This window comes from Stegodyphus dumicola, chromosome 3 (genome assembly GCF_044657685.1).
Source record: "Stegodyphus dumicola isolate Sdum_Otavi_A_Nest chromosome 3, ASM4465768v1".
Classification (NCBI taxonomy): Eukaryota; Metazoa; Arthropoda; class Arachnida; order Araneae; family Eresidae; genus Stegodyphus; species Stegodyphus dumicola.
In genome coordinates this window covers 168919753-168937744 of record NC_140770.1, presented here as the reverse complement: position 1 = coordinate 168937744, position 17992 = coordinate 168919753, and the positions used below count along the sequence as shown (strand labels likewise).

The 17992-nt window shown below is 31.7% G+C and overlaps 1 protein-coding gene across 1 annotated transcript in view; it reads right to left on the bottom strand.

Annotated features, from left to right (window-relative positions):
• The window catches only part of Rab14 (RAS oncogene family member Rab14), a 45140-nt gene that overhangs the window by 12777 nt on the left and 14371 nt on the right, over positions 1-17992 (bottom strand). Inside the window, exons 5-6 of the mRNA XM_035376483.2 lie at positions 6464-6582; positions 4372-4440 (exon numbers count right to left, since the gene is read on the bottom strand). Coding sequence (XP_035232374.1) covers positions 4372-4440; positions 6464-6582 — 188 coding nt within the window. The remainder of the gene's footprint in view (positions 1-4371; positions 4441-6463; positions 6583-17992) is intronic.

Sequence of the window (17992 nt, the reverse complement as noted above, 5' to 3'; positions counted from 1 at the left end):
CATTTAAGGCTTTACCTAGGGCCGGCGCTCGATACTGCCTGGTGCAGTCTCTAGAGGTCCTAAATTCTGCTACAAAGCGCTTTCCTAAGTTCTAAATTTTCACTGCACCTAAACTTTGGATCCCAGTGCTTTTCCTAAATCATAAAATTTTTCATCCCTTAATTTTGCCACTCAATGCTTCCCCAAATTCCAAACATTTTGTCTTCCCTAAAATTCTGCCGTTCGGTGCGGCCATATCCTGTTGCCACTTCTGGGTTTATGGTGAATAACATATCAGTTATTCTTAATTAAAATAAGACTAAATGTAATCTTTTGGCCCACGAGTTTCATTAACAAAATCCATTTTTAGCATATGAAAAGAAAGTTTTATTGAATTTTTCCTCGTCAGCATTTCTTAGAACATTTAAAAAAATCTATAATCATTGCCAAGCATAATGTTAGTATAAAAGGTTGCCATACTCTTGTTATTCAATTAGTAATACAAAAAAGTTTAGACATCCCAGCATAAGTTATTTCTGAAGCTGTCATGTATTGATAAACATGCAGTGATGAAAGCAAAATACAGTACAAAGTCTTTAATCCGGACCTCAAAGCTACAAACTTTCTGCGCATGCATTTACGCATGTGCATAATATGTTTACGAATGCCAGCTTAATGTATAACGGATGGTATAAGCTAGGCCAAAATTATCTATTTCAGTTAATGTTGCAGATTGCGTTGTTCCGTAATCTTCTAATTGGATCCGGCTTATTATTTTTTGCAGACTGTTAGAGCAATTTTATAAAAAGTAAGCTTGGACTTTCGATTATGTCAAAAAGAGTTTCCGATTCTGGAGCTTACAAAGAGAAAGCATGTTTCGATGTCCATCAAACAAAAAGTGGAATTGCTGCGAAAAAATGGATAAAGGCATATCCTTTGTTTCTCTAACCATTCTGAAATCTGTTTATCAACTTCACACTGCTCTCTGGGGAGGGGGGGGGAGTTGCGGCGTGCAATTAACTGGAAGTTGATCTGTCAGCACTATCCTCATCTTCAGAGCAGATGTTTTTATTTTATTCGGCTTATAATTCCTTACTAAATGTAGTATTTCATCTCGATGTATTCTGTCTTTGATATGATTTAAATCAAATTCCTCATCATTATACATATCACAAATACACATCAAATAGTTTTCTGGTTGCAATTTTCTAATTTCGACTATGTGCAATGTATGCTTTACGCATGTGTGCATTGAAAGAAAGGTTTAATAAAGTAAACAAATAAACATTAATCTTTTTTTTGTAAATTTTGATACTCTTTAGATCATAATTGCTCTTTATTTCATAAATTATGGTTTCATATTTTTAATTTTATAATATCTGCATGCCATCTTACCAGATTTAAATTGATGATCTATAATTCGGAAAAACACCTAATCCGGAATCGTCAAAGTCCCAACAAATCTGGATTAAAGAATTTGTACTGCGTAATAAATAATGACTCGCCAGGTCGGCGTCAGGGATATAAAATAGGTGAATGTTTTGGTTTGAGATGTATGCCAAGTAAATACTCAGCTACTGAGCCAAATTATTAGTCTCATAAATTTACGCTTACATGATTGTTTTTCTGTAGCAAGGTATTTTATTTAGTGCCTAAGTGAAATTAAGAATTTTATTAAATTAAGAATTCGGAATTTTTAAGTGAAAATCTCCACATGTTTTATTATGGAAGGAAAAATCAAATGCACATGCGTAAAGCATTAATGAGAAAAAAAAAGTTTGTCTCTTTGAGGTCCGGATTTTATATCATTTCGGATAATGGACGTCCGGATTTCGGATTTTGTACTGTATTATATAACATCGGCCTGCCAAAGCTGTGTTATGTGAACCTACTGCCAACATAAGAGGCCACCATCACTATGGTGTATATTACATACCCTTCAATTTCATACTATAATTGATATTTTTTGTTGCTACTTACAAAGCACAGTGTAAAAAAATTTTTTTGATTGCAAGCAGATCCCAAAGAACAAGAAATTGTCTGATAACTGGCATTCTCCTTTTTTTTTTTTTTTTTAAATCTGATCTGACAAAATGATACCAAATATTCCTCGAGGTTCTTCTATGTAGTAGAGTCGACATGTTCTGCAACCTTGAAAAAATACATCAGATAGAAAAATTCAAGTTTATAAATATATTCTAATTCTAAAGAAGATTAAAAAGAATTCAAAGCTCTTGGCTGCAAGATGTTAGTAAAATAAGTACTTAAATAAAAATATAAGTTATTATTTTATATAAATATTATAATAATATTGTATGAAAAAGGTAAAACCTAATCTACACAGCTATACTATGACACAGTATTCGAAGAATAGAAAATGAAATTGAAAGGAAGAGCTTTGAGAAAGTGAAAAAGAGGAAATATTCAAAACTCTGCAGGAGCCCGATTTGCAGCTAATATAGGAGCGCCGGAATGGTAAAAAGAGTAAACAAAGATTCTGCAGGAATCAGATCTGCGGCTAGAGAAGGAACGATGAAAAGGGAGAAAAATCAATACACTAAAGTACCAAGATATGTGACTAGAGAAGCAGTGCCGGAGCGCTGACAGCTGCGAGTCCGAGAAGGAAACTGAACACCTATAATTTACGTACTTTAAACAGTTCCTCGCACTGCAAAATGGGAGAAAAACTCAATCGATTTGCAAATTGGGCTGATCAATTGGGTTTGCCGAGATGTTTTATTTAATGTTTTGTTTTTTAAATACTAGATGGAACACAAGTAAACCAAAAGCCCACATATTTACATATAACACACATAAAAAAGATCAGAAATGTTTCTGGTAAATAATAAAGAAAATAATGTTCGTGTTTACATCAGAGGAATCAAAATTTTGGCATGCTTCTCAACAAGAGCTCTTCATGAACTATTAAAAGAACTACTGCTTCATTTTTGATGGATCAGAGATCACTCGCTCAGTAAAGTTGAATCAGTTTCGGAGAGGATTGTCCATCTCTACTCCGGATGAACAAATGAAAAACAATCTATACCCTCAAGCTTTGCAATAAAAGGTGTGAAAAAATAATGATTATTTTCTACCTAATAAAATCTAGAGAATTAGACTAATTCAAAATTAGAAAAATTTTGCACAATTTACTATGAACCAAAATAAAAGAAAATAACTGTTTATTTTACCCACAAATAGTATGTAAATCTGCCTAAAAGGGGCAGTACATAGTGAGTGACATAGATAAACTTTGAATATGTACTGCCCTCTTAGGCAAATTTACAAACTGTTGGTAAAATAATCTCAAAGTAACGGATTTGACATGAAGTGGAAGACAAATTTATATCTAAAAAATGTTAATTTTTTTATATTTTAAATTGTAGAAATATATTTATAGTCATCGTTATGCAATGCATTGCTCAAATTAAACTTTAAATATGAATTTATCTTGAATTTTCTTTCTTTTCTTCTGGGACAGCATATGTAAGCAAAATTTGAAAATGGGCCACATGCTCAATGTAGAACTGAAAAGTTCCTGCGCAAATGCTTAGAAAACTGGAAAATTAAACTTTGTGTTACTTTTGTGCTTATTTATTTGTACACAGATTAGTATATAACAATAAAAAAGGGTTGTTTTTAATAAAGTGGTGGCAAAAAAAGATGATAAAACACACATCAAAATAGAAATGATTCACAGCCACAAAAGGGTACATACTGACGAAGACTCTGGAAATAATTTATTAAAATTCATTTTTACCAGAATTCACAAAACTACTAAAATAGTATCAGTATGCTACTACATTAATATCAGTATTCAGCTATCAATAATGGTCAGAATCAGAATTTGATTGACAGGAAACTAGATAAAAAGTAACACAAAGAATTAAAGAAAATATTAAATGAATGTACTCCAAAAAAATTTCATTTTGAAAATATCATTAATGAAACTTTAAAAACACTTAAGTTATAATCCATAAAATAGCTATTACATTAACTGCATAACAGATAATGTAACACCAAGTGAGATTTATTATTTATTTATAACTTAGTAAAAGACAGGTATATAAAAAAATAATGATGTAAATAAGTAATTCCTACCCATAATTTGACATACGCACTCAGAATAATCACAGGAAAATTGAAGATGCAAGTAACCAGACATAAATAAAATATCATTTGCATTATTACAAACATCAGGTTTCTATAATCACATTCCAACACCCAAATAATGTCTCATATAAATATATAGTTCTCCCCCTTCATAAATTTAATTCAAAATTTCAGCACAATTATTGGCTAAAGTTTCTAAAATGCAATTAAAAGATAAAAAATATTAAATTTGGGACACTAGGAAAATTAAAAACAAAAACTATACACATAAATAATCACCTTCCATCCTGAATGTTTTGGTATATTTTTTTGGCTGTTTCTAGGAATGCTTCTTCTACATTTTCGCCTCTAAAAATATATATAAAAAAAGTTACTTATCCTTATTTAAAATATTTCCTACCTATAAATAAAAAATTCTTAAAATCAAATACAGTTAAAACATAAAAAATTAAAACTGCTACATAATCTTATTTCATTTTAAAAATAAAACAGAAAATAGCAACCGTCTGCGATTAAAAATCAGACAAATAATTTCACCTATTTTTCTAGTTTAGTATCACTTTTTAGCACCCTTTCATGCCTCAACAAATTTATTGTTAAGTTAAAACAGAAGAAAATACACAATCACACTTATTTTTGTGGTATATACTATTTGTGGTACTATCTATTTCCTAAAACAATATAAAATATTTTATTAAAAACAGAGTATTGAAGTTATATTAATGTAAATGACTCAAATGTCCTTCAAAATTAATTATCATATAATGATCAACAGTAACAAAAATAAATTATCTTCTGATATATCCCAACATTTTAAACTTTTAAGATGAGCTTTTAAAAAAATATATCTCATTCACTGCCTTAGCACCATATTCCACCCTTGCCTTTTATGGATTAAAATAGAAAATCTTGCATTTTTCTGCTGTCCAGTATGATAAACACAGTTTTGATTTCATTTAAAACATTCATATAGAACAACACACTATACACAGTATATGATTAGTATGATTGTTAGTAGTTAACTTTTGCAATTTGGCAGCAAACTACCTTTTCCAAATAGAATTTTATGTCATTAAATCTTTTCAATTTTTATTTTAATCAAAGAAACAAATAATAGTTGTATGGGACAGTAGCCAAAGAAGTATGGAAGATGAACTAGAATAGTCCAGTCAAATGTTAACAGTTTATTTTTAACTAAAGACATACAGCGTCTGGTATTTCGATGCTAGTAAACAACACCTCATCTCTATTTATATTAGCCATTTTTTACTGATTGCTTTATTTAATTTGTCTGCTTCAGGACAGTATTTTGTTGAATTAATGTTTTAACTTGTGGAAGTTCATAATAAATCCTGTCCTTGTAATTTGACAAAACTGACCAAAAAAAAAAAAAAAAAAAAAAACTTTCAGCAGCTGAAGACTGGGATTTGCTGAGTACATTATTTCTAGATCAAGTGGATTATAATGTTCTCATAAGTTAATGCTCTTATAGAAGATTCCAGTTTTATTTCTCATTAGTTATTTTTTCAAAAATATTAGTTTCATCAAAGAAGCAAATCATACTGGAAGTAGGGCTACGAAGGTGTAAGTTTTTACCATATAAACTGCACAACTAACAACAATGGAGGTCTTTCTATTTTTGGAAAGTACATGAATAAAATTTTACTGTCTGCACTATGCTAGTAGCAGATTACAGATTATTTAGCTCAGAAAATAGCAAAATATAATTCATCAGTTTTATTTATTCATTGTGCATAGTAAGTTATTAAGCATAACAGAAAAAGAACACAATACTACTACTAGTACTAATAATAATAACAACAGTACATTATATTTTAATGAACCACCTTCTTTAAATAAGAATAAATATTTATGTCTTTTGGTTGTTGAGATAATACAAATTAGTGTCCTTTTAATACACAAGTGAATTTTTAAGACTTTTGTCATACCTCTCTTTCTTTCAATTTATCAAATTGGATATAGTGAACCTCTGCATAAAAGTAACCAAATATTCAGCCTTTGAGAGCTTGCTATACCAAAGTTTGACTACATTTGCAGATCATCAAGTTTATCATTATCTTGATTGGATTTTTATTTGGATGTACAATTAAGTGAAATCTCATAGTTTGAAAGGAATGCATAACTGAGAATTCAAAATGCAATACCATGTATTAAAAAAAAAAAAAAAAAAAATCAATGCACAGCTTACACAGAAATATTATTTATATGTCCTGCCATAATTTATTATATACTTAGACAATTTAAAAGCCACTGTAATTTTACAATGATTCGTAATTAAATTCTTAATGAGGAACAATATAACTTACACTTAAGAATGTACGTTTCTTAGAAAATAACACTGCATACTCACGTTTTAGCACTAGCTTCAACAAACATTAATCCATTTTCATCTGCAAACTGCTTAGCTTCTTCATATGTAACATCACGTTGAGCATCGAGATCACATTTATTTCCAATTAGGAAAATGACCTACACAGGTACAGATTACAAAATACATTATTCAAATCAAAATTTTTTAAAACTAAATTTCTGAAAAGATCTTTAAAAATTTTCTGTTTAAATGGGAATACAAAATAAGCACAGTTCAGAACATTTCTGAAATGTAGAGAAGCATAAAGATAAATGAAAGAAGAAGAAATGGAAGAGATAAATGAAAAAGCAAAACACTACATTTCTAATACATTTGCATTATGATACTAGTAAACTAACAAAATATTAGCGATATAATGGAATTATACCATAAAGGGGAATTTATAATGGGTGTCTTAAACTGTAATGTGAAGTTGTTCAAATAATATATATACAGCCAAGTTAAATCTAGAATGATGCCAGTGATTAAGATATGAATGAGAGCATTTTAATTATTAAGAATTTAAAATAATCTCTTAGAAATATATAACATTTGAAGGTACTGTAACTCATTTAAAACAGCAATTTTTGAAAGCTGAAAAAATTGGCACAAAAAATACATCTTTCTCTGCTGTAATCATGTCCTGAATGGTATGTTTTTAAGTATGTGACAATACTAATTCAGAAGTCAAACAACAAAAATCAGCGTTATACCTACAAAATTTTCACAGGACTAGTTTCGATGGTTTTACCGAACCATCATCTTCAGCTGCAAAACCGCAAATGAACAAGATAGGAAATAATGATTAGATAAGATAAGAAAGCCTGAACAAGAATAAGCAAGTGGCGCCATCTGTTGGCGAAACCAGAACTAAAACATAATTTCTCTAAAAGCCGAAGGCAAATTTGGATTGGAATTAGGATCGTTAACTAGAACAGAAAGATTTTTATGAATGTGAAATGCCTCTAGAAAATCCAGTTCTCCAATGGAAGATGTTTTTTGAATAATTTTGGCAGCAGAAAAATTGAAAGTGTGATTTTCGGACCAGCAATGTTGAGCAACAGAAGACTTCTGCGTTTCCTTTTTTCTAACATATGCCTCATGTTCTTTGACGCGAAATTTTAAGGCTCTCTTAGTTTGGCCAATGTAAATTAAACCACACTGGCAAGGAATCCTATAAATACCCCAGGAATTCATATCCGGAATGGGGTCCTTGAGTATAGAAGTTGGAATTTTATTGATGGGAGAATAAACAACCCGAAAGTTAAATTTCTGCAAAATATGTGCAACTTTATAGCTAATTGATGGAAAGAAGGGAATGACAACAGAATTTTTATAATCTCCTAAAATAAGAGTGTGGCTTTTAGTGTGTTCAGATGAGACTTTTTTAACTGCTTGATTAATAATGTTGGGTGAAAAGCCCCTGTCAATAGCTATTGCTTTTAAATAATTTAGTTCTTCATCAAGGGCTAGTTTGGAGGAGCAAACTTGAAGAGCACGGAAAACATAGGAATAAAATGAAGCTAACTTTTGTTTAGTCGGATGACATGATTTAAAGTGTGGTGGAAGGCAAACCGATGAAGGTTTACGGTAAACTGTAGTACTGAAGTTGGATGTGTTACGTGTGACCAGAATGTCGAGAAACGGAAGAGAATTGCAAGTCTCAAGTTCAAAAGTGAACTGAATAGCAGGATCAATAGAATTCATTGTTGAAAGAACTTTATTTAAATCATCTTTATTACCTTCAAACAGGGTAAAAGTATCGTCTACGTAGCGGAACCATGCCGGGAAGTTTAAAGTTTCAAACAATTTTGATTCATAATAATGCATGTAGATATCAGCCAGGATGGGACTGAGGGGGCTTCCCATGGCTAATCCCTCAGTTTGCTTGTAATATTTATTTTGGAAAACAAAATGTGTTTGTTTCAAACAGAGTTGAGTGAGAGAAATTAGCTCCTCAATTTCGATGCAAGAGAAATGAAATTCGCGAAGTCTGGTTTCTAGACATCTTAATGCACCCTCCACTGGGACATTGGTGAATAATGATTTTACATCAAAAGAAACCATGAGTAAATTACTAGGAGAAATGTTTTTAATCTTTTTTACAAACTCTATTGAATTTTTTATGGTGTAAATGTTATTGTCTAATAGAGTTGAAAATCTAGAAACTAAATATTTAGCTAAAGGATACGAGGCAGTACCTAAATTTGATACAATAGGGCGGAAAGGAATACCACTTTTATGAATTTTGGGAAGAGCATATAATCTGGCACAATTCGCAACAGATGGGATAAGCGAATGTTTTAAGTTGCTTGAAATGATTTGCGAAGATTTGATCGCAGTTTTTATTTTGGATAAGTCCGAAGGTGAAGGATCTTTAGGGATCGGATTATACGGTCCTTCGTTTAAGAGTTTAGTGACACCATCGATGTAAGTGTTCTTATCCATGACGACTATCTGGCCACCTTTGTCGGCCTTTGAAATGATAATATCCGGGTTAGAATGAATTTCGCGCATTGTAGCTCTTTCTCTCGCAGTTAGATTTGGTTTCAAAGGTTTATTATTGAATTTCACATTATGAGCGATAAGATGCCTAATCATTTCTTTCTGTGAATCTGAAACTTTACTGAACTTGAAAACTTTTTCGATAGGAGCCAAAATCTTTGGAATCGAGGGTTTACAGGTTTGTGAGAAGTTAAAATTATATTTTAGAATTCTCTCTTGTTCTTCTGAAAGACTAACATTAGAAATATTAACTATTGGCTTGATGTTTACAATGGGAAGATTTTTTGAACTACTTGAACTGGAAGACTGTAAAAGAAGTTTTTCGAATTTAACTGCAAGGGTGTTTTTATGACGGTTAACTGCATTCTCCGTTCTAGACCAAGACTTTTGTTCAAGGGCAGTGAATTTTGGATATGATTTAGCGAGTTCCAGATGGAGCTTATAGAGTTCATGTTCAATTTTGGACAATTGTTGACGTGTATCCCTTATCACGGACCGAAGTAAGGCAAGCTTGCAATTTAACAGAATTCTTGAAACGCGACTCGAAGGTTTTTGATTAGATTTGATTTGAATAAAATTGGGGATCAATTTTTTACATTTACATTTAAGTAAAAAGTCAAGATGATTCAGGAATTTTTGCCGTTTCAGGCGTAATTTAGTCACTAAATTACGCCTGAAACGGCAAAAATTCCTGAATCATCTTGACTTTTTACTTAAATGTAAATGTAAAAAATTGATCCCCAATTTTATTCAAATCAAATCTAATCAAAAACCTTCGAGTCGCGTTTCAAGAATTCTGTTAAATTGCAAGCTTGCCTTACTTCGGTCCGTGATAAGGGATACACGTCAACAATTGTCCAAAATTGAACATGAACTCTATAAGCTCCATCTGGAACTCGCTAAATCATATCCAAAATTCACTGCCCTTGAACAAAAGTCTTGGTCTAGAACGGAGAATGCAGTTAACCGTCATAAAAACACCCTTGCAGTTAAATTCGAAAAACTTCTTTTACAGTCTTCCAGTTCAAGTAGTTCAAAAAATCTTCCCATTGTAAACATCAAGCCAATAGTTAATATTTCTAATGTTAGTCTTTCAGAAGAACAAGAGAGAATTCTAAAATATAATTTTAACTTCTCACAAACCTGTAAACCCTCGATTCCAAAGATTTTGGCTCCTATCGAAAAAGTTTTCAAGTTCAGTAAAGTTTCAGATTCACAGAAAGAAATGATTAGGCATCTTATCGCTCATAATGTGAAATTCAATAATAAACCTTTGAAACCAAATCTAACTGCGAGAGAAAGAGCTACAATGCGCGAAATTCATTCTAACCCGGATATTATCATTTCAAAGGCCGACAAAGGTGGCCAGATAGTCGTCATGGATAAGAACACTTACATCGATGGTGTCACTAAACTCTTAAACGAAGGACCGTATAATCCGATCCCTAAAGATCCTTCACCTTCGGACTTATCCAAAATAAAAACTGCGATCAAATCTTCGCAAATCATTTCAAGCAACTTAAAACATTCGCTTATCCCATCTGTTGCGAATTGTGCCAGATTATATGCTCTTCCCAAAATTCATAAAAGTGGTATTCCTTTCCGCCCTATTGTATCAAATTTAGGTACTGCCTCGTATCCTTTAGCTAAATATTTAGTTTCTAGATTTTCAACTCTATTAGACAATAACATTTACACCATAAAAAATTCAATAGAGTTTGTAAAAAAGATTAAAAACATTTCTCCTAGTAATTTACTCATGGTTTCTTTTGATGTAAAATCATTATTCACCAATGTCCCAGTGGAGGGTGCATTAAGATGTCTAGAAACCAGACTTCGCGAATTTCATTTCTCTTGCATCGAAATTGAGGAGCTAATTTCTCTCACTCAACTCTGTTTGAAACAAACACATTTTGTTTTCCAAAATAAATATTACAAGCAAACTGAGGGATTAGCCATGGGAAGCCCCCTCAGTCCCATCCTGGCTGATATCTACATGCATTATTATGAATCAAAATTGTTTGAAACTTTAAACTTCCCGGCATGGTTCCGCTACGTAGACGATACTTTTACCCTGTTTGAAGGTAATAAAGATGATTTAAATAAAGTTCTTTCAACAATGAATTCTATTGATCCTGCTATTCAGTTCACTTTTGAACTTGAGACTTGCAATTCTCTTCCGTTTCTCGACATTCTGGTCACACGTAACACATCCAACTTCAGTACTACAGTTTACCGTAAACCTTCATCGGTTTGCCTTCCACCACACTTTAAATCATGTCATCCGACTAAACAAAAGTTAGCTTCATTTTATTCCTATGTTTTCCGTGCTCTTCAAGTTTGCTCCTCCAAACTAGCCCTTGATGAAGAACTAAATTATTTAAAAGCAATAGCTATTGACAGGGGCTTTTCACCCAACATTATTAATCAAGCAGTTAAAAAAGTCTCATCTGAACACACTAAAAGCCACACTCTTATTTTAGGAGATTATAAAAATTCTGTTGTCATTCCCTTCTTTCCATCAATTAGCTATAAAGTTGCACATATTTTGCAGAAATTTAACTTTCGGGTTGTTTATTCTCCCATCAATAAAATTCCAACTTCTATACTCAAGGACCCCATTCCGGATATGAATTCCTGGGGTATTTATAGGATTCCTTGCCAGTGTGGTTTAATTTACATTGGCCAAACTAAGAGAGCCTTAAAATTTCGCGTCAAAGAACATGAGGCATATGTTAGAAAAAAGGAAACGCAGAAGTCTTCTGTTGCTCAACATTGCTGGTCCGAAAATCACACTTTCAATTTTTCTGCTGCCAAAATTATTCAAAAAACATCTTCCATTGGAGAACTGGATTTTCTAGAGGCATTTCACATTCATAAAAATCTTTCTGTTCTAGTTAACGATCCTAATTCCAATCCAAATTTGCCTTCGGCTTTTAGAGAAATTATGTTTTAGTTCTGGTTTCGCCAACAGATGGCGCCACTTGCTTATTCTTGTTCAGGCTTTCTTATCTTATCTAATCATTATTTCCTATCTTGTTCATTTGCGGTTTTGCAGCTGAAGATGATGGTTCGGTAAAACCATCGAAACTAGTCCTGTGAAAATTTTGTAGGTATAACGCTGATTTTTGTTGTTTGACTTCTGAATTAGTATTTATTCAGCGTGTTATTGTGTCTTAATGTGACAATATGTTTAACAACTTTACCACATTTGCAATTGACTATCTTCATAATTCAGTAGGATTCACTGAATAATAAAATACCAGAAATAAGATTTAAGATCATCACTCTTCTAATTGCAAGCAGTATTAGTTAAGCGTTTGTCATGGAGAAGGAAAAGGGAAAAAAATCATAGTTACCCCAAAGACAAAATAACCAAAGTAAGTGGAGTCGGACCACTGACAAAATACTTTGGTGCCTCCCAAAACTCTCGGGATGGGATAGCACAATTATCCAACTAAATACCTAATGCATACTTGCCAACCTATTACACTAAAAAATCAGGAGATTTTTCACAATGTTAAAAAGACTTTTTAAATGATAAAATTTTAGTTTTTAATAATGAAGTAACTTTAAATAGTAACTAATTCTTAAATGCAAGCAACACAAAAATACCTTACACATAAAAAACATTTTTAATACTTGCATCGTATAAGAAAAAAAAAAAAAAAAAAAGACACTTTAATCAGTTTTCATACAAATGTTATGAACAGTGGCAGATTTTGCTTTCGTATTCAGAATGTTATGAACAGTGGCAGATTCGTGCTTAGATAAACTTACAGTAATCAGAAAATGTTTCCTGTGTTGAGCAATTTTTTTTTATTTTGAGAGAAATTTGCATCAGCTTTATGCTTATATTTTTCAGTATTATTTTGAGAACTGCCAGCTGAATTGCTGAATGGTGCAGAAATTACTTTATTTTTCTCAAACCTATTTTTAACAATAGTAGTTGTAACTACATCTCCATTTACTTTAGGTATTTTATAACTTTCAATAGAGCTTTTTATCTTAACTCATTTAACTAACGAAGCATTTACTTCTTCTTTAAAAAATGCAAGAAGTGGGTTCCATTGATTGAGGATTCTAGATAAGCATTTATTTAAAGACAGCCAGCGTGTACACACGTTTCAAAATTTTTTTCATTTCAATATTATGTAGCTGTTGGAACTGTTTCAATTTTTCCTTTCTTTTTTAGAACTCCTTTCAAAATAATAATAAATATCAACAATGTGTTCATCCACATTTATTGGTAAAGAAGCTGCCCCTTTTTCAGCTGCTAAATTTAAAAGGTGACAGGTGCACTCATAATCTGCAAATCTGAATTTTCCTTTCTTAAGATACCTGCAACACCAGTCTTCAAGCCTACCATTACTGGTGCATTATCAGCACCAAGTGCTAAGCAATTATCCAGAGGGACCGCATTTTCTTTTACACTTTTAATAATTAGTTTTGTTAAAGCCTGTCAAATGTCCTTCTAAAGTGGATACAGAAAGTAAACTGCACTCAACTTCTGAAGATTCTGGATTTAAAAAAGAAGCAACAATTGGATACAGTTTTTAAATCGGTATTATTGCTTCCATCCGTAGAGAGGCAGAACGGAGCTGTTTAAATGCAATCAATAACTGAAGATATTTCTTTAACAATTGCACCTGTTTTGGTCCTTGCACTTGTGTATTTCTTAGCGATTTCACTATCGACAAACATTTTTCTAAATAAAGCTGCAGCGTATTCCGATGCATTCAGTGGCAGGTTGTGCTCCAGTAAAAATGCAAAGAACAGACATTCTGCATTAATAACTTTTTGGTCCTTTGCTTCCGAAGAAAAATTTAATTTTTTGTTTCTTTTTCAAAACAGCTCATGTTGTCCTTGTATTTTTGTGTACGCACATGATTGAGAACATCTGCCCTTCCACCATGCGAAATCGAAAAATCGCAAAGACATCACAAATTTATTACATTTCCTTGAGGAAATAATGGAAGGAAAGTCAACTGTGTACGATTTTTTAAACCTACAGGAGTATTTCACCTTTCTCGCAGACATAACGAAAGATGATAATTTCTAAAACTATTTCCCGAAGGCACGTGTACTCACACGACTCAAGACAAGATAAACGAAATAACTAAAGAACATCTAAATAACAGCCTTGAGTTTGCTTTGTGCTCATTGCCTAATATATGCCAGATGACACACAGTGGAGCTCGATGTCCATTGGAGAATGACATTTCTGAATACGTATGCTCTCCCTCACAAAGCAGAAATCCTCATCTGATTCGCAAGGTTTTGTTTTAGATATAATCTAGAGAAAATTCAATTGCTTTCAGACATCCAAAATCACATTTTTGTTCATATAACGAAGTATTAAGCCAAGTTCCATAAAAATCGTGAGAAATTTTAAGAATAAGAAAAAATCGGGAAAAATATATTGTAAATCGTGTTGGCGGGAGAGTGGTCGAAAATCGGGAGAGTTGGCAACTCTGCTAATGCTAGTTAATTTGCACCTGAATTTTTGATTATAATATAATATTGTTATAATAATATTTTTAATTATAATTTTTAATTATAATTAAAATTATTTAATTAATAATATTTTTGATTATAATTTTTGATTATATATGGGATAATTTTGATTTTAAATTTTGAATAACTTAAAAAAATCCCTTTAATTAAATAACTATCTTAACAACCTCTACTAATAATTCAGTTCAAAAAGCCAGAATGATATAGCTTGTGTCATTTCTAAAATATACACAAGCTTTCAGTGTACAAAACTAATCCCTTCTACCTGCATGCTATGTTAAATTTGAAAAAATAAATAAACAAACATGGTAAATTCACACTGAAATTTTTAATATTTAAATTTACTTTCTCCAAAGTGATAAGAAAAAACAGTTATCTATCATTCATAAAAAAAACTTTCAATTCTTTTAACAATTTGAACATTTATTTTAATATTTTAAATCAAATACTTAATAATTTCTAAACACGTAAATTCTGGTCAAAATAATCGTTGGACTTGCTTGGTGTAAAGAATCTGTTATCTTTCATTGCAACAATTTACTGCATCAAATTTGTAGTAACTCATTCTAATTTAGATTTAAATGTTTTTAAACTATAAGGAAAGAATTAAAAAAAAGTAATTTATGATTATCCTTAAAAAATATTCATGAGTTAAATGTTTCTAAATTATAAGGAAGGAATGGGGAAAAAGTACTTGATTACAAACACACTTTTGAAAAGTATTCACAAGGCAATGCAGTATGCTGACAAAATATACAATTCATGATATCCCGAAAATGCATTTATGTGGCAATCCAGATATGCATGCATGTGAACAGATGAACACCGATTTTCAGTCATTAGTTTTTTTTTTTTTTTTTCCCCCTTCGCTCAAGTAGAAGTTTTTCTTTTAAGGAATCGTAATGAGATTGCGAAGTTTCCCGACTGATGAAAAATAAAATATTGCATTTTTTTCATAAATATGACATTCTGCCTAACAGGAAATTGCAGAAATTGGCAATGCATGAAGTTGTACTTCATTAATGATCAAAATTTATTCACCAATGAAAAATTTCTGCAATTCTCCATTTTGCTTAAGCAAAAACATATTACTTTGTATACAGGAAAAAGATTGTGTGCAATGTAAAATGTGAAATTCTCCCCCCCTTTTTTTGCTTGTTAAGAGTGTGTGAGAGAAAATATTGTTATTATAAACATGGGGAGAAAAACAGTGCCCCCCGGAAAGAAAAAAAATTATACAAGGCTTCTGAAAGGTTAAGTGTTTTATTATAGATGTTTCTTACTTTTTACTTTTTTTTCGATTTGTAATTCTTTTATGAAAATCTTAGCATGCTGCTGTTGCCTTTTGTGTACAGTACAAAGTCCGTATTCCGGACGTCCATTATCCGGAATGATCTATAATCAGGACCTCAAAGCCACAAACTTACACATATGCATTTGATGCGGGCGTACGCTACGCATGCGCATAAAGCCAGGTGTGCTTCACTATCGGAAGCACACATGCGCGCTTCAGATAGTGAAGAAAGTGACAGACGTTATTGAAAATGAAAAATTTTTGATTGACAAGTTAGTCGGTATTCTCGACACAGCAATTACAGGACTTGAACAGTGGAACTTTGTAACTGAACAAGAAATTATGTCTGTTTATAGAAGAAAGAATTAAAGAGAAAGTATTAGCATAAAAAATGAAGCAACTTAAACAACTTACATTGAAAGAAATGTTTAACAAAGTAAATAAATAGATACTAAGCTTTTTTTTTTTTTTTTTTGTAAATTTTGATACTCTTTAGATCATAACTGCTCTTTATTTCATAAATTACAGTTTCATATTTTTAATTGTATAATTTCCGCATGTTATCCTACCAGATTTAAATTGATGACCTATAATCCGGAATCGCCGAAGTCCCGACAAGTCCAGATTACGGACTTTGTACTGTATTAAGCTTGGCGAAAAATTAGTCACCAAACAATGGCCGACTTTTCAAAAAGGAGTGCAAATAATCAGAAAATACAAGACAACAATAAATGACAATTTTAACAGGGTTCATAGCAACATTTTAGTTAAAAAAAAACATTAAAAAAAATAAGAACCTGTCTAATTACATTATACACAACTGCATAACCTTAAAAGAAAAATTAGACTTGGAATTTAAAATATGAGAAGTTCAGTATTTATTAAGAGTTTGGTTTGGTTTATTTAATTATGGCAAAGCACACTAGGGCTATCTGCCTAAGGGGAGGGATGCCTTCGCGGAGTACTTTCTAAGCAATCAAAAAATTGTGGGTTTAATATTTTCAAGATAAAATATTTCAAGGACTTTTCACTGTAAGTTAAATTTTAATAAAGAATATCAGGTAAGTGAACCAAGGGGGGGGGGACTAAATCTCAATGACAAAGACTGGCAAGAGAAACAACTATTTTCTTTCAGCACAAAGCAATTAAAAAGGCAGTCAAAGAAAAAAACTACTCAACTAAAGGATCTTCTTCCTGCAGAAATTAAATAATATGAATAGTAAAACCTAAACTAAGGAAAAACCAGATTAACCGTCAAATTTACATTTCAAGTTTCAAAGTAAGAACCTCGGAATACTCATCATACATAATCCAGGAGTTTTTTTTAATTGCTATCAAGAATATTCATAACAGACATCATTAGCACAGATGGGCTATTAATTTCGTTTTGGCATTTTGCATCGAGCCACTATAAATGGCGAATCACTTTTGAAACTGTTGCCCCCAAATCTTATCACCCTGTATTCTATTTAAAGAAATTAAATAATGAAGAATCTGCATAAATGTATGCATGTTTCTTGCATTGTGATAAAACAACGGCACCTAAAACCATAAAATTTTGAATGGAGTATGTCTCCACCCAAATATAGGCATCTGGAAGCCGAAATTTGGAATTTGTTTTACTATTTATTTCATATTTCGTAAAGCATTTATGACTTTTTGATTAATAAACTCAATGATTTCAAAGCAAATAATGGTGTGGGGTTACCTCCCCTCCCTACATTTCTTCAGCGAATCAAGTTTTCTTCCTCATCTCATCTCTGCGTGACTGCAAAAAGAAAATTTTTTGCCTTCTGTTTTTACAAGTCTGTGTACACACTGTATTGATCGCTGAGATTTATGTTATCCTAACACTATGCATATATTTTGATTTATTAAAAGAGTTTATTTTTCTAAATGGGTGTCTAGGAGTTAATAAGACCCTAAAATGGCAGCAATGTACGGGGAAAACACATTTTTATCTTCAGCGCCAGAGACTGTGTATCATAAATTATAAAGATATGCCCTTTTAAATATTTTGCGAAACATTTTTATTTCCAGCACAGGAAACTGTGTATCAGAAATTCTAAAGACATGCTCTTTTAAATATTTTGTGATATTGCTGTTGGATTGAATTTAATGGTTTAAGTGCAAAGAACATGATATTTAATAAACAAAGGTAACACACAAAACATTAAAAAAAAAGTCCCTTTGGACTTAATATAAAATCTGAA